At 44.9% G+C, this 24,243-nt stretch overlaps 1 protein-coding gene across 1 annotated transcript in view; it reads right to left on the bottom strand.

Moving 5' to 3' along the window:
• ITFG2 (integrin alpha FG-GAP repeat containing 2) overlaps positions 1 to 24,243 on the bottom strand; it is a 1,163,252-nt gene that overhangs the window by 663,129 nt on the left and 475,880 nt on the right. Inside the window, exon 6 of the mRNA XM_069628496.1 lies at positions 4,073 to 4,221. Within this exon, the coding sequence (XP_069484597.1) occupies positions 4,073 to 4,221 (149 nt within the window). The remainder of the gene's footprint in view (positions 1 to 4,072; positions 4,222 to 24,243) is intronic.

The raw sequence follows: 24,243 nt of genomic DNA, 5'->3' as shown, positions 1-24,243 counted from the left end.
GAGAGGAGATCTATTCCACATGTGGTGGACATGCCCCAAAGCAATTACCTACTGGAAGGAGATACTGGGACACATCAAAGACATTACTGGCAGAGACTTACCACTATCACCTAAGGTGGTCCTGCTGGGAGTAGAGGCAAAGGGAACATACGCAGCATCGGGGCATATATCCACGCTAATAACACACTTACTATGAACAGCACGAATAACATTAGCGCAAAGGTGGAAAACACTAGAGGGCCCGACGACACCATGGTGGTGGATTAAACTATGGGGAGTAATGGCAATGGAGAAGGTAACTGCCATAAGAACAGAAACATATCAGAGATACCTATCCATAGGGGCCCCCTTCAGAGACTTTGTTGGAGACAGGGAAGCCCACTTCTATAAACCACGAACCCTCAGAAATATATCGATCACTTAACATCAGAACAGAGAAAGAGATCGAGAATCAGCACGACGAAAAAAAGAGAACAAGGAGGGGAAAAACAAAGGGGAAGAGGGAACTAACTGTGTAACATCTACACCCAAGAACTTATGTATGAAAGAATTAGACACTGCAGAGACCCCTGTCCACTTGACCCCCCTTCCAAAAGCTGTAGCGGGGAAGGGAGGGAGGAAGGAAGTTAAGAATGAAACGATAAAACTGGGAGATACCGATTGTATACTAACAGACAACGAAATTATAATGTGGACTCATAATATCAAAAGTTATACTCTTGCACATTTGTTGAAAGTCAAAATATTTTTACCCTTTCAAAACTGTTACAAAAGTTATAAAGGGGCAGTGGGGGGGGATGATCAATTACAGATGAAGAAATTGGAGACAATTTACGTAACAACGGGTGACTTTAACCCTGAATGGAAAGTTGGTCTATGCATTATGACAACAAAGTGTAACGATCATATGTTGTGATGGATTATGTCTCCAATGAAAAATGGTTAAAAAAAATTTAAAAAAACCTTGGATGCACCATGGATGCAGAACTATCTCTCTCCAAACACATCAACTCTATATCCAGAACCTGCCACTTCCACATCCCAAAACAAATCTTTCCCTACCTCGCCTATCCCCAAAGACTCTCTGCAATCCTGTCCATCATCATCTCCCACCTAGACTACACCAACTCCCTCTATCTCGGCTTCCTGGGACGCCAGCTCAGGAAACCTTAACAATCCAAAACATAGCAGCCAGATTGCTCCTTGCCCTCTCGCCCAGAGAACACATGACCCCCACACTCAGAATATTGCAGTGGCTCCCTGTTAGCTAAAGCGCAACTTTCAAAGCCATGTGCATCACACACCAAGCCATAATACAGGACCAGAGTTCCTTCAGAACAAAATCATCCACTACCGACCATCAAGAAACCTCCAATCAGGCCCCGCTTTCCTCCTCGCTATTCCCCCTTACCAATCCACCAGAGTTGAGAGCTCGGCTTTCTCTACCCTAGCTGCCACCATCTGGAACACTCTTCCTCTGCACATCCGCTGCACCAAAAACGATCTCTAATTAAAAAAGTCCCCAAAACCTGGCTGTTTTCTGCATTATCCTGAAACCCCTCCCTAAAAACTGCCAATTACCATTCCGAACTTAGACAAACTCAGCACCAGGTGGTGCCAGCTGCATTCACAGCGACCTCGACCACTCAGCACATGTCTGCGCTGGCCACTTCTGCAGCGGCCCGGACTACACACACTATCATACACCAATCATGACCCTGATTTCCCACAAGCACCACTAGCTGAACCACATCCCTTCATATATGAAATGTCACAGGACTGATGAGTCACTGCACCCGTCATGTACGGGAGAACAGGCAAATTGCACACGCAGTGCTTGTGATGGAATCACCACCATCGCAAATCGGACAGTTTGGGATGCACTGCAGGGAATTGTCATGGAAGGACTTGTGCCATGGCCATGTCTCGCACCAGTAGGTCAGGTGGGGGTCCCCCGTGCAATACTCCAGGAGGGCAATCAAGAACCAACCCCGGAATCGCTCTGGAAGGAAGGAAGGGGGCGGGGGTACAGGTAATGCGCAGGTATGAAATATAGGATGGGGCACTCATGGTAAAGGTAACAACTGAAAAGATTCAGTAAGCTCTCGATATTTGTGTAAATTCACCACTTTACCCGCCTAGAAGAACCTTGAAGTAGAACCTGTGCTCCTCTTGTTGAAAATAGTTGGGGCATGGATTGCGCTCTGAAACACTAGTGTGTGAGCAAGATATAAATAAAACATCATTTCATTTCATTTCCTCATCATTTTATGGCAGCCGCAAGAATCCACAGAAGAAACTATTTACCTGAGCGGCTGCACAAACAACAAATCACCACATAATTCTCTGCCTACTTACACCAGACTACACCTCAACACCTCCGACATCAGAATGCGCAGCATACCTATGACAAATTCGGGCACTCAGAATACATAAGCGAGTCTCTAGCACTCACACCATCTCCTGACTCCTCCCAGCACCCATCCACATGCCTGGCCACAAGGGTTGCTCGCTAACGGAGCCTGGCCACCCCTGCTAAGCCTTAATCGGGCAAATGCACACATGCATCCTAATCTTACTCCTTCACCTACAACACTTTGGACTTCGGGCCACCGAAGGCATTCCCACTAACAGCAAATTGAGATTATAATAATGGTAAAAGGCCCTATATAAATGACAAGTACAATGCAATACAATAATATTCATTGTTCTTCTCATTCTTGGAGAGGTTTCCTCTGCCCAAAACCAGGAGCCTTGCAGAATTTTACAAGACCGCTTCTGAGTGGGGAAGCAGTGTGCACTTGCCAGTTCTCAATTCACAGACATTCTTAAAGATATTTGCAGGTGCTGTCACTGCTGAACTGTCAAATTACGTTTACACTCTTTTATGGCTAACTCGAGAAACTTTCCAGTGACCCATATTTGGATTCCCTTCAGAAATCCCCTCTAAATAAAGCCATAATTCATGCTCCTCCCCCATTCAGTGAGAACTTTATACACATCGCGAAAAAGCCATCAGCCAGAAACATAATTTTGTACATGTAATTTGTATAGCTCACATATGCATTTGTAGTGCTGAACATCTCATCTGACCACTAAAGTCCTGAGCAGTAGTTGCCACTTGTTTATTTAGGGGGTTAGAGGGAGGTATTAGAAGAGGGGCCAGGCATATATAGCGGCGTTCCTCATCACCTTCCATTCCAGGTTGATGAGGTGATGTATGCAAATCGGTGTGAAGCAAGAGAGTTGGCTAATGTGCCTGTGGGGGCTTAGTTCTAGTATATGTGTGGATATGTGAGGAGTGCCTTGTGCTGTGGGGTGCACATTATGGTGTGTTTTGTGCACAGGGCAGTATGTGTGGTATGAGATATCAGTTGGGGTGTGTGCCATTCTTAAAAAAGCTGCCTGTGCTCTAAAATCCAAAAGGTGAAACACTGAGTCCGATGCTGTGCATAAGGCTGCACAATCCAACATTTAGCAGCACTTACAAACTCAGCTTTATCCAATATCCCTACTACTGTAGGCACCAAATCAACAGCTCCATAGATACTAGATTATTGAAGTCTCAGTGTAAGCTTTGGTAAATATATCAAGGGAATAACCTCCAAATGAAAAGTTGCAACAGTGGAAAAGGACTAAGGGAAACACAGTCTCCCAGTACTGACCATCTTAAGGGCATGTCAGTTTCCCCATAAAAAGTGAGCAAAACGCCCAGAGGAGTGCAGCTGTGCTCCCCTGGCAAAGTCAGACTGAGGTGTTTAAACAGCAGCAAAAAGTTGGGGGGTTACACAACTGGAGGGAAAATTACATATAAAATGAAATCTTTCCTAACACAACTATCAAGGGAAACTTGGCTAAAGACTCTTCAACATATTTTATCTATTGAGAAGAGTCCTAAAACTTCACTGAGAAGCAGCCCATTTGCAGTTATGTGGCAGACATTTCACACTCATCAGTTGATTGCTATTGTAACAATGTCAAAGCTAACAGCTACCACATTTATGTGATAGAATGTAATATGTATTTATTTTAAACTATTAGACTAGCGCTCAACCGCACACCGTTGTAGTACCTGCTGGAAGCGGACATGGGTTCTCCCTCAGCCTGGCATTGATGTTCTGGTTTCCAGGTGCAGAGCAAGATGGCATATCCACAGCCTGGCTGTGACACCATTAGCTCAGGCGTGCCATCAGGACCTGGGTTCACTGACAGACTGTCAACCTGCTCTGGCGAGAAAAGAGAAATGATAAGACTTGTTCAGAAGATCAGAAGTTTACTTTGGTTGATAGACACATTCAAAAAGTCACATATGCTGGGAAAAGCTTTATCTGAGGGGCACAAACTTCAGCCCGGGCCACCCTATCATTAGTAAAAACACAGGACCGGTTACAGATGGCATACCTATCTGCGTTCATGCTTATCGAAATGTACCAGAATGAATCTTTAATCCATTGGGTACTAGCAGTATGATTTAGTTCTCAATATATGCAATGTCACAAGCCTGAAGAAATACTTTTAATAATATTTAATTTATTTACGGAAGTTACCCATGCCAAGTTCCCAAAAACATGGATTCAGGTTTCAAATGCATTGCAGGTGCACTAACTAGCAGGTGTTCTTTTTCCTTGCTTTACAACTCATTGACACAGCCTCTTCCTTGAAGCATCCCCTGCAACTGCTGAACGGTTTCCTCAATCAAAAGCATATGCTGCAGACATTCTTATCTCAACTACGATGAATAAAATATCCCAGTCGAGTAAAGGGCCAATGAGACGAAGGATGGAGTCCAAAATAAAGTGTGAACAGAGGCTGAACAATACTCTACAACCAAGGTGCATTGTACACCCCCCTTCAGAGTTCAGAAAATTCTACACTTCAAGACACACAGACACAAAACAATATGGCAGCAAAAAAGGGTTTACTTTAAAGAGTCACTCATTCCTTTACAATTATAGGTCTTGGAAAGTAGCACCAACATACATAAAGTTGCAGTAGTGCAGGGGGAAAGTACTAGGACTTGCACAGTGGTCACAAAACGCTCTGCCATTACTGGTTCCTATGGTAGTGGTCTATGAAATTTTATCTGACTGGTCTATGGGCTGGAGGGCAGTTTAACTTGGAGCTTTTTCCAACAGGAAAGGGTCCTACCTTTGGACCACCCCACATAGCTCTGTTTATTCTACAGGTGAAACAGTGACACCAAGGAAGCGCCACCCATACAAATTTACATTAAAGAGCGAGGAGTGACTCAATGTCTCATTACGATTGCAACCAAATGAAAGACAGACAATGGATCAGTTACAGAGTGTGACCTCACTAAGTAGCCATTCATACCTCAGAGGCTGAGCCTTCATGGACAATTTGAGCCAAAGGCTGCTGAAGGTTCATGCCCTGAGGCAAGTGCCAAGACAAATGGCAATGAATTATACAGGATTGAGGAACTTCTTGACTCCTACATGGTGCAGCATATCTTTAAGCCTAATTTCTTTGGCTCTGATGAGATTTTTCGAAAAGAAATCCAAGTGGTCATGACTTACCCTGGGCTTTGCCATTTGTCACAGCAGGTGATGAAATAATGGATAATGTTTTCACCTTTGTGAAAGCTTTTCAGCAGAGTTACGGGCAACCTGATCAGTAATTACCTGCTCAGACAAAAAAAGTATGGTATAATTGTTTGAATTTTGGCTGTACCAATATTTTGTACAGCTGAAAATGTCGAACAATTACACTATACATTGACCATTATAGCGAACAGAGGGAGCGGGGGATGCAGAGGTGTCCACCACATCCTTGTTCACTATAATGGCATCGTGTGTCCCCTGCTTTGTATACAATAAAGTTTATTTTTAAAAAAGGACCCTGTGACGCCGGTTCCTGTCCACGTAAGTAAAGGGAACTGGTGTTGCAGCAATACAGGTGAAATGACGGCACACAACAAAGTGTGCTACCAAAAGGTAAGTGGGGGTGGCGAGTAAGTGAATGTGGGATAACTAATGTGGGATTACACTGCAGGGCGCCTTTCGAATTCGATATTTGAGATTTCGCGCCACAGTGTAATCATGTATAACCACGCAGCCAGCTGTTATAATGTGTTGATCTGCATTGAATTGTTGTGTCATCGGTGTGACGCGCTGTATGATTCTGGAACACTATTGTTTCAGAATCATACAGAAGCGTTGTTGAGTTGTGGAGGATGCACCCACCTGGGGACCTCCTAAAGTAAATAAATTACTGGAAAACACTAGTGCTGTCTATGGGTGTTCATCATAAAAACAATATACAACATTGGCGACAAGAGCCATTACCATTATCAAGGGCGGAGGTCCCTGGCAAAGATATACGCCGCACCGCTGATCGAGACGAAAAAAGCGATCACGACGGACAGGGGACTTTGCGGTGCAACTGAGCTGCAAAGCACTTGCTGATGAACGATAATAAGCAGCAAATAAGTCTGCTATAAGTCAGGTTGCCATAGCAACGTGGTGACAACGAAACGGTGCTGGATAGCAAGTGATACTAACAACATTCAAAGCTTTCTGCACAAAGAATTGCGAGTGAAACTGACAACGTTTAGAGCGGCCCGTACAAAGCACAGTCGCCACAAGCACTCACATGAATTAGGAGAGGGCTTCTTGTGAAGAATAATGGGCATAATTACATGGCTCTAACATAACACAAAAAAAAAGACAATGAATGGTGCTTACAACGATCTGATAAACTGAAGATTATCAGCTTCTTTACTGAACTGTAAAAAAAAAAAACAAGCTGTCAAGGAGTTTTAAAGGAACTTACGGTGGAGATGCAAAACGTGATTGCTCCCATTCAATTTTTGGCACAGCCAGGCAATCCAACATGTACATGGGAGCAATGGCAAGACAGTTTTCAAGTTTATCTAAGGGCCATTGGTGGAGCTAAATTCAATGATGATTTAAAGAAAGCCACGTTGCTAAATTGTGTGGGTGCAGAACCATTGCGCATTTTTAGGACTTTGCCTGATACAGCAGATGGCGTGGAAGGTTCTGGTGACTCAGCTGCTGCAATGAGTGGGGGCAGAAAATATGAGTCTGCACTAATAAAATTAACGAGACATTTTGACAACAAAACCAACATTGTCCTCGAATGGTACCGATTTTTCTCCAGGCGACAGAATAAGGGAGAGAGTGTAGACACCTTCATGGCAGCATTAAGAGGTCCAATATCGACTTGCAGTTTTAGCGGTATAGCTGACTAGTACCTAAGAGATCAATTGCTTTTACAAGTTGCAGATCCTTGTATACAACAGCGACTGTGGCAAGCAAAGGATCCAAATTTAGGACCGGCAATGGAAATAGCCAGATCAAAAGAGCTGGGAGAAAAATGTTAAAGAATTACAAAGTAGGACGGAGAATGCTGAAGTGAGATGCATTCAAAATGCGCAAGATGGAAACCGTGACAAATATGAAGAGACATTGATTGCTTTGGTGAAAAGAATGACCAGGATGGATGTTAACAGCAGTGCAAAGAGAGATAGGGAATACATGAACAGGTCACAAAACAGATGCCAAAAATTCGGCCGATGCAAACACACAAATGTGGAAAGGGAATGTCCAGCATTTTCAGCAGAATGCTATAAATGTGGATATGTTGGTCATTTCGGCAAGGTGTGCAGGAGTACCAGAGGAATAGGCAGACTTATATCGAATAGCATGCCTGGGGTGCAGAGAGAAGGAGGTCATAATCCCATAAATAATATGGCGAGCATAAGAGCATTGGGAGAGATCAACAATCCGAGTGACCTGTTGTCTGTCACTGATGGGCTTGATGAGGAAATGCACATTTTGGCTTTCACACCGTCTGAAAAATGTATGGGCCCCTGGGTACCTATGTCAATAAATGGAGGGTCCTTACAAGTTATGGTAGACACAGGTTCTCCATATACCATTGTTGACACAGATACATTTGCAAAGGATCTAGGAGGGAAAATTGAGGAGTTACAACCGACAAGAGTAAGGGCGACAGGGTATGGTAAGACAACAAACAACATAATTGGTTACACATGGGTACACTTGGTTTTTAGAGGAAGAAAAACTTACTGCAAGTTATATCTAGCAGAAAATGGGTTCTCCATCATTGGATGGTGGGAGCAGGCATCATTACAAATCAAGATACACCCAGGTGAAAGTATTCCCATATTGAGCATTACTGAAAATAGTTGTGAAACAAGTGTGAATTTAGCGAAAAGCTTCCCAAGAGTTTTCAACAAAACCATTGGCACTCTGAAAGGTTGTAAACATAGGATTATAGTGAAGAGAGGTGCTGAGCCGATAGTTCACAGAGTGAGGAATAGTCCAATTGGCACAAAAGAAGCCTTGCATCAAGAACCTGTAAGGCTATGTGAACAAGACATTCTCAAGCCGATAGAGTTCAGACTTGCTCTCTCCAATCATTACTGTACGGAAACCTGATGGTTCAATCAGGATGTGCGTAGACTTAAGAGACCCGAATGCAAATATTTGGGTAGATCGCCATCCATTACCCAATATAAGTGAAATGCTCACCACAATGAAACCAGCGAAGTTCTTCACAACATTAGATCTATCCTCTGCCTATCATCCGGTTGTGTTGGACGAAGAATCCAGACACATTACATCTTTCATCACTCCTTTGGGGGCATTTAGATATAAACGGATGCCTTTCGGCTTAGCATCAGCGGCAGCTGTCTTCCAGAGGGTAATGCACCAACTGTTCAGTGGTCTACAGGGCATTTACTTTTTCCAAGATGATATACTTGTCTCTGCAATGACGGCAGACGAACATAATGCAAAATTACTAGGGGTATTGCAAGTCATACAGGAGAAAGGTCTCACGCTTATAATTGACAAGTGCAAAATCAGAAGGAGTGAGGTGACATACCTAGGACACTGCATACACGCTGAAGGAATTAAACTAAAGAGAACCTTGGTGGGGATACTATCTTACACATTCCAGAACCTGTGAATAAAGAACAACTCCAGAGTTTCCTAGGATTAGCAGAAGATTATTCGAAATTTATTGACCACTGTACAGACAGAACTAAGTACACAAGAGAAGTGATGGGCAAAGGTGCAAAATGTATATGGTCGCATAACTGCAAGGAAGAATTTAATAGAATAAAAGGACTAGTGAATAAGGCTCCAACCCTCAAAATGTTTGATTGTAAGTTTAAGACCATTATATCTGTTGATGCCGGCAACATTGGACTGGGTGGTGTGCTTGAACAACTACAGGAAGGCACAGTGGTCCCTATTGCTTTTGCGTCCAGGGTCCTTAGGGGTGCAGAGAGAAATTACTCCACCATTGAAAGAAGCTTTGGGAGTTAGGTGGATTCTTGAACATTTAAAAAGTCTTATTTGGGGCACTCCAGTTGAATTGAAAACTGACCATAAACCATTAATTCATGTGTTGAATTCTAAAAACTCACATTTATCTTCACCGAGAATAAGAAGGTGGACCTTAGACATCATGCAATATAATATACAAGTCAAGTACATTCCTGGGAAATCCAATTCTATTGCAGACTGTTTTTATAGACTTCCTTGGGACGATGAGAGTGGTGATAAAACAGCAAGAGAACAAGACTCTGAGTGCATAGTGGCCCATATACATCCAAGTTTCTCGAAGGAAGAATGGGCCCGGGCGACCAACAACGATATCGAACAAGAATATCTAAGGATAGCTATCAGAAGTAACTGGAAAGAAGTTGATACAAGTATGAAGTCATGGGAGAAGTTAAAGGATGAGATCTCCAGTGACGGTATGTGTGTTTATAGAGGTGATCGGATAATTCTGCCCACGTCCTTGAGAAAAAGAATAATGCTTATTGCTCATGCAAGTCATGTGGGAAGAGGTTTGACTAAGAGAAGAGTATTGGTGGCCGAATATGTGGAATCAAACGGAAATTTTAGTGAAGGATTGCACTGCTTGCGCAGTGAGCGATAAAGGGAAGACTACGCAAACCACACCTCTTCAACCAGTGGAAATTCCTAAATCTGTGTGGACCAAATTGCCATCGACATAACAGGACCGTTTGAGACATTGGGTCCTCAGAAGGTATATTTTATTGTGTTAGTAGATTGCACTTCTAAGTGGTTGGAATGCAGAGTAGCAGAGGGTACAGTCACTTCCATGAAAGTGGTAAAGTTTCTGGAGGAAATATTCAACAGGGAAGGAGACGCTCGAGAAATGATCTCAGATAATGGTGCCAAATTAATGTCGGTAGAAGTTCAAAATGTTCTTAAGGAAAGGGCTATTGAGCATAAGACTACTGCACTGTATCTGTAACGCTCACCTGGCTCCCACGGAGGCGCTGGTCTAGTCTGGGTTGCTGTGGCCTCTTCAAGCGTGATGCGCAGAACTCGGACCACCGATTGAACAGGACCCCCCAAATCTTGCTTGTCTGGCCCGTAAGAATATCCTTCTGCAGAAGAGAAAGGGGATTAACTGTCTGCAGAAAAGTGTGCTTACTCCCCCCTTTCCCGCTTCGTTCTTCTCTGACTTCCTCCAAAACCCCCAGTTTAAGCTCACCTTATGGTTTGGAAGGATGAACTCTCCATCCCGCTTCTGGTGCAGGGGCGCGCGTTCGTCCAGTTACTTCACTGGTTTTCTGAATGGCGCTGGCAAAATCCACTTGACTTTTCGGAGCGATACGCCGTAAGTATGAAGATTCAAAAGTTCAAGTGTGAGCCTCTTTTTATGTTGTCTTCCTAATCTGTGATCTGTCCTTTATTTCAGGTGCAGAACGAAGGCGATGCGTTGAGGGGTTAAATTGCCGATGGTAAAATCAGGTGAGTTAGTGATGAGGGCGACCCCTCTAAATGTCTTTATAATTCCCCAGTAATGTCTTTTGTCCTTTCCCCATAGGGGCCGGGGTGCGGTACCTGCCAACGAAGCGGCGCCGACCCGAAATGTGGAATGGTTCACTAAGAAAAGCCGGTAAGTATTATGGCTGAAAATTCGGCTTTCCTCCTGTGTTCCCTCTGCTCACCTTTTGTCTCTTCTTCTCTCCCCTAGGTGCAGAGATATGGCGACCGGTGCTGACAGCCGCGATGGAGCCGGGAGATGTCTCGAGGACAGGTGAGTGAAGCACGGCGCTGCAGCGAGCAACGCAATGCTTTTAAATGGAAGTCTTTCTTCAAGAATGCTGGCGTGAAGATTCCAGATGCAGGTAAGAAGTTTGAATAAGTTCTTGGTTTTCACCTTTCTCTTCTCTTCTTTCCTTATAGGTGTTCCAGGTTCGAGGCGGGCGTGGCTGGAGTCCAGGTGCAGGAGCAGACACGGTGAGCGTTCAGCTGCTGGGATGCAGAACAACGCGAAGCACGTGTGGGTGTCCGGGCGAGGCTTAAATAGCCTTGGAAGAAGTCCCAGGTAAGTATTCTTCCACAGCCCCACCCAAGTAACAAAATAGTCCCTTCAGTAAAATAGTCCCTCCTAAGCCTCATTTGGCTTGGGACTTCATGCAGCATGGTCTGCATCAGGTGAGTATGCAGCATGGTCTGCATCAGGTAAGTGCACCAAACACTTTTCTTTATGAGCCTGGCGCCTATGGCACCAGGACTGATGTCCAACATGAGCCTGGCGCCAAAGGCGCCAGGACAGAGTCCAAAGAGCCCCTATAAGGGGCCGCTGGGCTTTTACCCGGGGGCATGATGCCTGCTCCCGGGGGTGCTGGGCCTGGCCTGGTGCTCCGGGGTTAGGCATCATGACAGCACTCCCCCCCAAGGCCCCTCCCAAGGTCGTTCCCTCTGGAGGTTTCGATTTGTTTGGGAAATTCCGATGGAACCTTTTTACTAGCCGAGGTGCATGTACGTGGTCACTGGGTTCCCAAGACCTTTCCTGAGGCCCGTACCCCTTCCAATCAATTAGATAGAAAAGTTTTGATTTTGAGATCTTAGAATCCAAAATGTTCTTCAACTCAAATTCAGGCTCCCCATCTATCTGGATTGGTTCTGGTGGCTTTATTAATCTGGTTCCTGGTTGCACTGGTTTCAAAAGTGACACATGAAAAACGGGGTGAATCCGCATGTTAGCTGGTAGATCTAGCTTGACTGCCACTGGGTTAATTATAGCTTTGATCGAGTAAGGGCCTAAATACCTTGGATTAAAAGTCCGAGGTCCCCTGAGCGATAAGTGTTTGGTAGCCAACCATACTTGATCCCCTATTTGGTATGGAGGCGCCTCTCTTCGATGCAGATCCGCATTCTTTTTGTATTTCCCTTTCGCATGTTGTAAGTGTGCAGTTGCATCCTTGAAGGCTTGAGTAATCGTAGAATGCAAATGGTCCACTGCGGGCATTTCAAGGCTCAAAGGTGAGTCCAAGTCTGAAGTACGAGGGTGATGTCCATATAGGGTATAAAAGGGGCTCTGACCAGTTCCAGAGTGTATCGAGTTATTGTATGCATATTCAGCCACCCATAAAATATCCTTCCAATTACCATCCGATTGGTGCAACATACATCGTAGATATTGTTCAAGGGTCTGGTTCGTTCTCTCCGTCTGACCATCGGTCTGTGGGTGGTGGCTGGTTGAGAGTCTTACGTCGATTTGTGCCAGTTGACAACACTTTTTCCAAAAATGAGAAATAAACTGGCTTCCCCGATCGGAGACTAGTATGGACGGGAATCCATGCAAACGGATGATATTTTCGAGGAATTCCTTGGCAAGAACAAAAGCTGAAGGTAATCCTTTCAACGGAATAAAATGGGCCATCTTGGAAAATAAATCGACCACAACCAGAACAGTATTGTATCCATTACAAGAGGGCAAGTCCGTGATAAAATCTAGTGACAAGGTGTGCCAAGGTGCTGGTGGAATGTCTAAGGGTTTAAGAAGACTGGCGGGTATTGTTTTTTGACCTTTGTTTTGGGCGCAAACTCCACAGGACATCACAAAAGATTTAATATCCTTTCGCCAGGAAGGCCACCGGAATTGTCGGTCAATTTTTTCCTCTGTTTTGGCAATGCCGGGATGTCCTTCCATCAGAGTATCATGATGACGGGAAATAACCAGTTCTTGCAATTCCTTTTCTGGCGGGATAGAGCGTCCGCCTTACCATTCTTATAGCCGGGGCGGTAGGTGATTACAAAATCGAACTCAGCAAAGAACAAAGCCCATCGGAGTTGTTGAGACGATTGAGCCTTGGCAGTTTTTAAATATTGTAAATTTCGGTGATCAGTGATCACGGTGATGGTTTGCCGGGCGCCGAGGAGATAATGCCACCAAGCCTTAAAGGCGGACTTAATGGCTAATAGTTCCTTATCGGTGATCGCATAATTTATCTCCGGCGGCGAGAACTTTCTGGACCAAAATGCTACGGGGTGCAGTTGGTTGGTTTCGGGGTCTCTCTGAGACAGGACAGCTCCCATGGCTAAGCTGGATGCATCGGTTTTGACTATATATGGGAGATCGGGACGCGGGTGTTTCAAAATAGGTGCGGATGTAAATTTAGCTTTCAATTCCTGAAAGGCCTGTTCAGCTTCCTCGGTCCATTCAAAACGTTTATTTTTCCGCAAGAGTGCAGTGATGGGTTGCACCACCCGTGAAAATTCCGAGATAAACCTGCGATAAAAATTGGCAAAACCAAGCATGCTTTGGACACCTTTCACCAAACTAGGTGATGGCCATTTGAGGATGGCATCCACTTTCCATGAGTCCATTCAGACCCCTTTAGGTGTCAGGATGAATCCAAGAAACTCAACCTCGGTGGTATGGAAAACACATTCTTCCAGCTTTGCAAACAGTTTGTGCTGGCGCAATTTCTCTAGGACGGCCCTGACATGTTTTCTGTGATCTGATTCCGAAGAGGGGTACACCAGAATGTCATCGATATACACGACAACACAAACATCGATGAGCTCCCGAAGGACATCGTTCATGAAGAATTGGAAGGCAGCAGGTGCGTTGCACAACCCGAAAGGCATCACCTGGTATTCGAATAGTCCATATTTTGTACGGAAGGCCGTTTTCCATTCGTCGCCTTCTTTTACTCATACCAGATGATAAGCCCCCCGGAGATCTAACTTGGTGTATACGCAAGCGTCCTTCACCTGGTCAAGGAGTTCAGGGATCAAAGGCAGAGGGTAACGATTTTTAACAGTTATCTGGTTCAATGCGCGGTAATCGATACAAGTTCTAAGGTCGCCTTCTTTTTTTGGCACGAAGAACAAAGCCGAGGATGCCAGAGACTTTGACGGGCGAATGAAACCATTGGCTAGGTATTGATCTAAATATTGTCTCAAATGCAGATTCTCTGGTTCAGTAAGGGCATAAATCCTGCTACAAGGGGTTGTGCACTGGGCACCAGATCGATTTGGCAATCGTATGATCTGTGAGGAAGTAACGTGTTGGCCTGTCCTTTTGGAAGACGTCCTGAAAGTCTTGGTATTCCGGAGGTAGTTGCATGGAGACAGAGGTTACTGATGCTAGACTGATCTTCAGATTTTCTGGGTAGCAGGTTTGTGCACACTCCGGGAAGGTTATTCTCTTTGCTCGCCAATCAATTCGAGGATTATGTGTCTCTAACCAAGGGATTCCGAGAATAACCTGAAACTGTGGAGCCTTGATTACATCAAACACAACTGCCTCCCGATGGCCGTCCGGACCTACAAGTGTCACCTCAGCTGTGGAATGTGTTACCGGTCCAGAGGCAATTTCGGTTCCATCAACTGTGGTGATGACATCTTTGCTGGTTTTAGGACGCAGAGGGAGGTTAATCCTGGAGACCAATTCACGATCCACATAGTTTCCTATAGCCCCACTATCGATGTATGCCTTTATTGCATGCAACTGCTTAGGCTGTTCCGGATCTACGAGGACCATTGGCACAATGAAATGCAAGGTCTGAGAGTTCGTTTTCAAGCTCGGCAAGCGGACCCCTACGCTTGTCGGGCGTGGTCGTTTCCCGATACAGAGTTTTCATGGATTTTATCAGCGGCTCCTACCACCTTCTTGGGCGGCTTTGCCGGGCAATCTCGTAGAAAGTGTCCAGAGGACCCACAATAAAGACATAATTGCATCTGCCGTCTTCTTTCACGTTCCTTTTGAGTTAGAGGTCCTTTAACCCCTTCGATTTGCATTGGCTCAGAGGCTTCAGCCCCCTTGAGGTTAGCGTGGGTCTTGACCAACACCCGGGTCTCAAACTTGGACCGATCTGCTTTTCTGTTTTGCAGTCTGTGATCCAATTGGACCACTAAGTCTATATATTCTGAGCATTCCTGGGGCGGATTTACAACTTGGGCCAGGACATCTTTGAGTTCTCTGCGTAGACCTCGATAAAATAACGTGATTCTTTTATCCTCTGGCCACCCAGTTTCCACAATTAGTCTATTAAAGGTTGCAATGTAGGATAGGAGGTCTTGATTGCCCTGTCGCAGAGATAGAAGTTCGTCATCCAGAACCTGCCCCTGGGAGTGACGAGCAAATAACCTTTCCATGCTTGCTTGAAATCCTTGAAAATCACGAAGAATCGGGTCATCTTGAGTTACCAGTGGTACTGACCAATCGGCAGCACTGTCGCTGAGATATGACAATACAAAGGCTACCTTGGTCTGGTCATTAGGGAAGGCCCCAGGTCTGCATAGGAAATGCAAACGACACTGATTCATGAATACGACGAATCGTTTGGGGTCCCCAGCAAAGCGTTCGGGTGGGGCCAGCGGCATGTTTCCAGGTAGATTAATCTGCACCGGGTTACTGGAAAGCACAGGAGCGGGGTTCACCCCGGAACCGGGTAAAGGAGTTTGTCCAGCTTGACCTTGCAAAAGCTGTCTAGCCAGGTCATCAGCTCTTTCCTTTGTTACAATCACTTCCCTCCTGAGAGCATTAGTCTCTTGACGAGCGGCGTGTACTTCGGCCCGTAATTCCCCCAGTATTTGGGCCAACTGGTCAGTCTCACAAGTTTCCATAGCACCTGGGTGGGAATTTGTAGGAAGGCTTTGCGTTCTGTAACGCTCACCTGGCTCCCACGGAGGCGCTGGTCTAGTCTGGGTTGCTGTGGCCTCTTCAAGCGTGATGCGCAGAACTCTGACCACCGATTGAACAGGACCCCCAAATCTTGCTTGTCTGGCCCGTAGGAATATCCTTCTGCAGATGAGAAAGGGGATTAACTGTCTGCAGAATAATGTGCTTGCTCCCCCCTTTCCCCCTTCCTTCTTCTCTGACTTCCTCCAAAACCCCCGGTTTAAGCTCACCTTATGGTTTGGAAGGATGAACTCTCCATCCTGCTTCTGGTGCAGGGGTGCGCGTTCGTCCAGTTACTTCACTGGTTTTCTGAATGGCGCTGGCAAAATCCACTTGACTTTTCGGAGCGATACGCCGTAAGTATGAAGATTCAAAAGTTCAAGTGTGAGCCTCTTTTTATGTTGTCTTTCTAACCTGTGATCTGTCCTTTATTTCAGGTGCAGAACGAAGGCGATGCGTTGAGGGGTTAAATTGCCGATGGTAAAATCAGGTGAGTTAGTGATGAGGGCGACCCCTCTAAATGTCTTTATAATTCCCCAGTAATGTCTTTTGTCCTTGCCCCATAGGGGCTGGGGAGCGGTAGCTGCCAACGAAGCGGCGCTGACCCGAAATGTGGAATGATTCACTAAGAAAAGCCGCTAAGTATTATGGCTGAAAATTCGGCTTTCCTCCTGTGTTCCCTCTGTTCACCTTTTGTCTCTTCTTCTCTCCCCTAGGTGCAGAGATGTGGCGACCGGTGCTGACAGCCGCGATGGAGCCGGGAGATGTCTCGAGGACAGGTGAGTGAAGCGCGGCGCTGCAGCGAGCAACGCAACGCAATGCTTTTAAATGGAAGTCTTTCTTCAAGAATGCTGGCGTGAAGATTCCGGATGCAGGTAAGAAGTTTGAATAAGTTCTTGGTTTTCACCTTTCTCTTCTCTTCTTTCCTTATAGGTGTTCCAGGTTCGAGGCTGGCGTGGCTGGAGTCCAGGTGCAGGAGCAGACACGGTGAGCGTTCAGCTGCTGGGATGCAGAACAACGCGAAGCACGTGTGGGTGTCTGGGCGTGGCTTAAATAGCCTTGGAAGAAGTCCCAGGTAAGTATTCTTCCACAGCCCCACCCAAGTAACAAAATAGTCCCTTCAGTAAAATAGTCCCTCCTAAGCTTCATTTGGCTTGGGTCTTCATGCAGCATGGTCTGCATCAGGTGAGTATGCAGCATGGTCTGCATCCGGTAAATGCACCAAACACTTTCCTTTATGAGCCTGGCGCCTATGGCCTATGGCGCCAGGACTGATGTCCAACATGAGCCTGGCGCCAAAGGCGCCAGGACAGAGTCCAAAGAGCCCCTATAAGGGGCCGCTGGGCTTTTACCCGGGGGCATGATGCCTGCTCCCGGGGGTGCTGGGCCTGGCCTGGTGCTCCGGGGGTAGGCATCATGACATCCAATTACAAATGGATTAGTTGAGAGAGTTAATGGTTTTATCAAGGGAACATTCAATTAGCGATGGCCAATAATTTAACTTGGAAGGAGACTTTGAAAGAAGCACTTAACACGTATAGAGTTACTTCACATTCTGTCACTGCTGAAAAACCGTTTACCCAAATGAGAGGTAGGATGGCTACCAATAGACTGAGACCTGCTTGGCTTGCTCCTGGAAAGAACATGGATGAAATTGTCAGGAGGGTAAAAAAAAAGACAAGATCAATACAAGAAATACTACGATAGTATGAAGCATGCGACAGAAAATGAAATTGTGAGAGGTGACTGGATTCAGGTAAAAGAACCAAGGAGAGTGTTAAAAGGTGAATCTAGATATAGAGCTCCATAAAGAGTGATGGATTGTTCAAGGAAATCTGTGACTCTGGAGGATGGAAAGAAATGGTCATGTGATGATATTATACTAGCAAAAGGAAGTGAATTATGGAAAGACAGTGTGGTAAAAAAAAGGCTCCTAGGAATGAGAATGAGAGTTATAGGAGTTCTCAAAGGACACTGTTGGTGATAATGTCATGTCATCCAAGAACAGGAAGATCATACACATTTTCAAGAAGGACTATGTGTATTACTGAAACTGGTGGTGCAATCACAGCAGTGGTTGCATACGACAAGGAGTTTTTGGAGTGTACTACGATCCGGCCATATCCTTTTGTAATGTGTCACAAGAGTAGTTTAAATTAACCAGAAAGTTAGTTTATTCATGTAAATTGTATTGCGTCACTGCATCTTTCTGCATATGTTTTGCTGAAGTTTTCATAGTACTTTGTTTAATTTTTTTCTTTCATCTCTCTATTCTTTGGTTTCTGTAAAGAGGGTGGAGGGGGAGGTGTTATAATGTGTACATCTGCATTGAATTGTTGTGTCATCGGTGTGACGCGCTGTATGATTCTGGAACAATAGTGTTTCAGAATCATACAGAAGCGTCGATGAGTTGTGGAGGATGCACCCACCCAGGGACCTCCTAATGTAAATAAATAACCGGAAAACACTAGTGCTGTCTACGGGTGTTCATCATCAAAACAATATAAACAGCCTGTGACTTACGGCAAGGTACAATGGGCATTTTCACTTACAGGAGTTGAAGCAGCTTGCTTTTGAAATCTACCGACTGAAAGGGACACTGTGTTATTTCATAAGGTTTTAAGTTTAGCCCGAGTTCCTGTACAGGTTTGACTGAGTCATTTATGCAGATCATTGCTCATCTATGTGAAAGAAGGAGAGTGGGGGTGGGGGGACGGGGCTAGCAGTTGACGCAGACAGATGCTTCTTCAGTGAGCTCTGTACACCGCACTGGCCTGTGGGCCCCTAATACCCCCTTAAATGTGGCAGGGGGTCACCAGAATTCCCACGCAGATGTCGAAACCTGTGGGGCACAAGTCTGGGAAGTTTGGACCCCTTTTCTAGGTCACCTGAGCAAGATGGCGGGCGAAAGGATAACTGGTGAGTGGTCCCATGTGGGCACCGGCATCGTGCCAATGGAAGGACCCCCAGACAATCAATCACTGGATCGGATCCCAGGAGGTGCCCACCCACCATGAGACGCCCATAAAACGATTAGAATATCCCAAGAGGAGGTGCTGGCGATTGCTGTATGTTAAGCACTTCACTTTATGACCATAGCAACGAAAGCAGCGTGGCGCTGGACGGATAACGTAGCCGGATTGAGAGGCAAGCAAAGTGCTGAGTGGCCCGGAGACAGCCCTGAAGGTGGAGGCAAGGGCTCGGGGCAACACGGCGGAGGCAGCACTGGGCTCCAAAGAAATGCGTGAGGAGTGGGAGGACTGCGTCTCTCGACAGCGAAGGTGCTAGGCAGACAGGCACAGTGAGCGAGACAGCATTCTAGCACTGGGCTGCTCATAGGAAGGAGAGGAGCAAGAAGGCAGGCCCAAGGTAAAACTGGCATGCATGATCTTGAGCCGGCAGCACCTTGTGTAAAGAGCACAGAAGGGGCCTGAACTGCACAGCTGTTCTTAGGGCTTGGTACACCTGGCATGAGGGAGACTAATCTGGGGCATCCTATGAGGTACAGTGATCCACAGGCCCGGGACTCCATGGCACGGACCCACAGCATTGAGCTCAGTGTGCAGCCCCTCTGAAGAGGGCAATCAGGGCTATCACATAAGCCCGAGCGTAGGAGAGAGAAAGAGGTGGTAGACCGAATGTGGTAAAAGATCGAAGGCTTGTGAAGGGCACTTAGCGTGCGCCCAGGCGGGGTACACCTTTTGAGAATAGGAGAAGAGCCATTTCTAAACAGCAGTCCAAACAGAAGGGCCCCATCTCCTGTGACATTAAGCCCATGATGGAGGGGCAGGAGGGATCTAGACGCAGTCAAAACAAAACGGCAGCTCAGATATATTCGCCCCCATGACTACATTTAGACTCTGAGGATCTGCCTACGTTGAGATCAGACCTGCAGGAAATCCTGGCAGAAAACAAAAGAGAAATAAAGGATAGTGTGACTTCCTTCAATAAAGTGATCTCTGACTGAGCTCAGCAAACACGTGTTGGCAGTGGAAAAACCGGTGGAGGAGACAGAGACTACCTTATGTGAACAAGGATACGAGCAGGATGAATAAGCCAAACAAATAGACTCCCTGGAGCAACAATTGGAGATGATGGCGCTGTGCCAAAATGATGCCAAAAATAGATCCAGGATAAACAATATCCGATAGCGAGGGATCCCAAGGAGGTCCCTGATTCAGAATGCTGGGGCTATGTGTTGGCGCTTTTCCAGCCCCTGCTCAATACATTCCTAGATGAAGAGATACTGTTGAATTGGATGCATCAGGTCTATACCTCCTTTCAGAAGAGCAAGAACCTGACTCTGGATGTCCTTACGAGGGTCAATTTATTCCATGTGAAGGAGAGGATCATGTTGGATATGATCTCCATGTACCTTGGGATGCTTTATAAATCCTGGAGGGGAAAAATGGATGTTGACTGTTTGAGGTCTTGGGTTTCAATGAGAGTTGGGGGGTGGGTTTTTGTTGCTTGGGTTGTTGGTATGCGCTATATTAGGACCATGGTTTGTACTGAAGAAAATAGGGTTTGGTGGGGACACTGCGATTGGTAGAAGGGAGATGCAACTGATCTGGAATGGCTGAGTTATACCTGATCTCCCTGAATGTTTCTGGATTAAACTCGCCTGTAAAAAGATGATCTATCCTGGAGGCGTCTGGTGGAGCCTAGGGACCCAATTGTGTTTGTCCAGGAGACACACTTACTTCCGAAGGATGAGAGTGGTTTGAGACTTAAAGAGTTCCTTCTGCAATGTTGGGCCTCCTGTGGGATGAAAACAAAAGGGGTCGCGATTTTGCTGCGCAAGTCACTGGGGTTTAAGAGGTTTTATTTACAGGGACCCAGACAGAAGATTTATAATACTGAAAGGAACACTAGGGGAGCGGATGCTTACACTGGTTGTGGTACATGCCCCAAATGAGAGATGGGATCAATTCATTGTCACGTTAGTGGGGAAGATAGGAGGATGGTACGAAGAACAGGTGATGGTGGAAGGCCATTTTAATTGCGCAATGGATCCTATGCTTGACAAGACACGGCCCCCTACAATAATTGATAATAGGAATTGGCAGGCCCTGGGGACATTTCTCAGGGATTTGGGTCTAATAGAAAGATGGAGTTTTTTCACCACACCGAGAGGGATTGCACACATTCCACAACAGCACACAGGGGGTTTCTCAAGCAGGCCTTGCAAATTCTTAAAAATCCCACTAGACCTGCAGGGCGAGTTTCTTAGTTTACATACTCGACCCAAGAGAAATGCACTTGCCTCTGGGTGACTGGTGACAAAATATTTACCACTATTTTTTGTAAAATGGTGCATGTCCCCATAAACACACTACCTATTTGGTGCAATGCCTTCAAGCATGCATAGTGAAACTTTTATTTGGCAAAGTGTGTTTGCAGTAAATGAAACATACATTTTTAACATCCCCATACTCGCCAGCAAGGTCAAGTATTGTGCAAATGGTAAAGTAGTAGGGTTGTGGGAGTAAAGCCCGTACCAGGAATGCGCACACCTTGAAGTCTGGTGTATGATAGGTATTTGTTAAGCTGCTGTCGTGTAGGTAGTAAGGTGATCTACCACTATCACCAAAAGAAAAGACTGATAATTTGAAATTACCATCTACACAGGCTGCGCTTGGAAACCAATTTAGTAACCACTTGTTGTGGTAAGTTAATCGGAATTGATGGGGAAGTAGTCACAAATACATTCAACAATTTTTTAATTCTTTTTAATTCAAAAGAAAAGTGTTCATTCACAGAAGAAAAAAAGCACACATGAAATGGAGACAACCGTTATACTTTTTAGGCAAGATGGCCGTTGTTCTAACACAATTCCAAAATTAATTCATGTATTTGTTTGTTCTAGCACAGTTCCAAATTTAGTTCATCTATTTGTTAGATTAGATACTAGCATGTGATCATCAAACGTTGGTAACCATGCAGACGCTCTTTTTCTGCACAGTCACGAATTTCAATACAGGCATTGCGCCAGAGGTAAATAATTGCCAGTAGTAGCTGAAAGCATTATTGCACATGAAAATATATGTCAGTATACTTATAGGACATAATGGTCTTTGTACCAAAGAAATGCCTTGTGCTAATGTGAATGGTCGGTGTACTATAGAAATGCCTAGTACTAATGAAAATGCCGCCAACACGTGTTTCAACCTAAAAAGGCCGTCCTCAGGGCATAAACAAACATTTCTAACTGAGTCACCTAGACTATAATAATTGTATAGGTGGTTGAATCATGGAATATTAGGTACCCAAAACAGCCAAAGTAAGGGGAAGTGAATTGGAGCAAGAGACATGACAAGACGGGAGAAAGAAGAAATAAAAAGAGAATGTTAGAATATTGCATGCAATTGATAAATCAATCTACTGTTTTGTGAGCAAATAAATAAAGGCATACCTTATTGTAATTATTCTTAAGTAATTCACAGTGGTACTTGAAAAATGTGTGGCATTTGTGATTCACAAATGCTTTTGCTGGCCAGATCTGTAAGCTGTAAAACCAATAAGCATACAGCGCATGAATTCCCAAAAAAACTGCACTCCCGGTTTAATTAGCAATGATAATTGTGTCCATTGCCTATAGGTACAATGTCTAAAACTGAAGACTATAATTACCTATCTCAATGTCAAGCCGTGGTTGCTGCTCGACTGGTGTGCCGCAGATGCAGCAAATATAGCATCATGGACGTGTTAACATGCTTTTCCAATATTAGCAGCCGTAATCTGCAAGATAATAATAATAACCGCATGTTTAGATGGTTGGCTATCAGCGGAAGAAATGAACTTGACTGGTTAAGAAAAGCTTGAGCTTACCGGCAAGAGCTCCAAATAATCGTAAGCACAATGGTGGATGTCTTCACGGGCACTGTAGGCATCGGCAGTGAGTGAGGGTTACCATAGTAACCTTCCCAGAATTGGTCAGGTGACGGAACACGTGACCCCTGTTGCTAAGTAACTCGTCCAAAGCCGGAAGCGATGAGATTTAACATTTTGTGATTCGCTCGAGCTCTGTAAAGCACTCGTCCGGTGTTTCTCAGTGGAGTCGCGTACATAGAAAATAATCTGCAAGACTATGTATGTCTGCATTTGTAAGTTAGGCTGAATCGCAGCCTATAACATGAACATTATAGCATATATATGCCTCCAAGCGATAAGTTGACGTGTTAAATAAGTGGTGCTATTCCGAACTCCCATGCAATATATTTGAGTAGGTTGTGGAGTACCAATGTATTCATGATTACTGGGCGTGAGTAGAGAAATCAATATGATGAGATGGAGCAATTGGTACCGATTCAATTTAAATTATTAATGTAGCAAAGGGGGAATGCGCCTTGGGCTTGCCGGCAGGCACTAAAACTAGTAATCCGCTCAAATGGCCTGTGTCTTGACAAAAAACTACATGTATCGGCAATGTATGATGGTTCTCATAGTAACCTACCCAAATCAGACAGGAGCGAGTATCACAAAACTATTGTAGCTAAGTAGCTAATCCAGAGCGATAGTCGGTATAATCCAACAGATGCTAGGCGCTCGAATCCTAGGCTGACCACGTCTTACCTGCATATACAATGGCATGCAGAAAAAATGGTACTATGATTAGGAGTGTTGCTCTGATGCAATATTGGACGGTGTCATATAACACAAAGCACTCAAATTGAAGTGGAATAGTTGTTTTAAATCAATAATAGTTACTAGTTTGTTGATGAATTGGTTGTCAGCAATACAATTCCCGGGTGTAATTGATTAGACCTTGCAGGCAACTTCTAGTGCTGGACATACAGTTATTTACCTAAATGTATGCAAGTTAGTCTCAAAGGTAGTTAAACCTGAACTATTGGGAGATAGACTGATAATTAGCACCATATATTGTATTGGTTGCGCAAAACATTTGTTGATTACACATAAAATGAATCATCAAAAATGGATTATCATGAAATACACTTATTATGGGTGGTGTCTGTTACATATGGGAAACTGTGATAATAGATCAGTATGCAGTGGAATGTGCTGTCACACATTCAGCTCATGGTCTTGGTTTAGGCCAAGTGACAGACAACGCAATTTACAAATCATTCTTGCTTCCTGTTGTCTTAGGATCAATTCTCTGTTGCCACCTCTCGGATGTTGTTTGATATGTTTAAGCCAATAAATTTAATGTCTTTGGTATTGTCCAATTGATGATGTTTCTGCCAATGGGAAGCCAGTGGGAGTCTGATATCTTGGCTGCCGAGGTTATTCAAGTGTTCTCGAATC

This window comes from Ambystoma mexicanum, chromosome 12 (genome assembly GCF_040938575.1).
Source record: "Ambystoma mexicanum isolate Mex_15411 chromosome 12, UKY_AmexF1_1, whole genome shotgun sequence".
In the NCBI taxonomy this organism is placed as follows: Eukaryota; Metazoa; Chordata; class Amphibia; order Caudata; family Ambystomatidae; genus Ambystoma; species Ambystoma mexicanum.
This window is presented reverse-complemented; position numbering and strand designations above follow the sequence as displayed.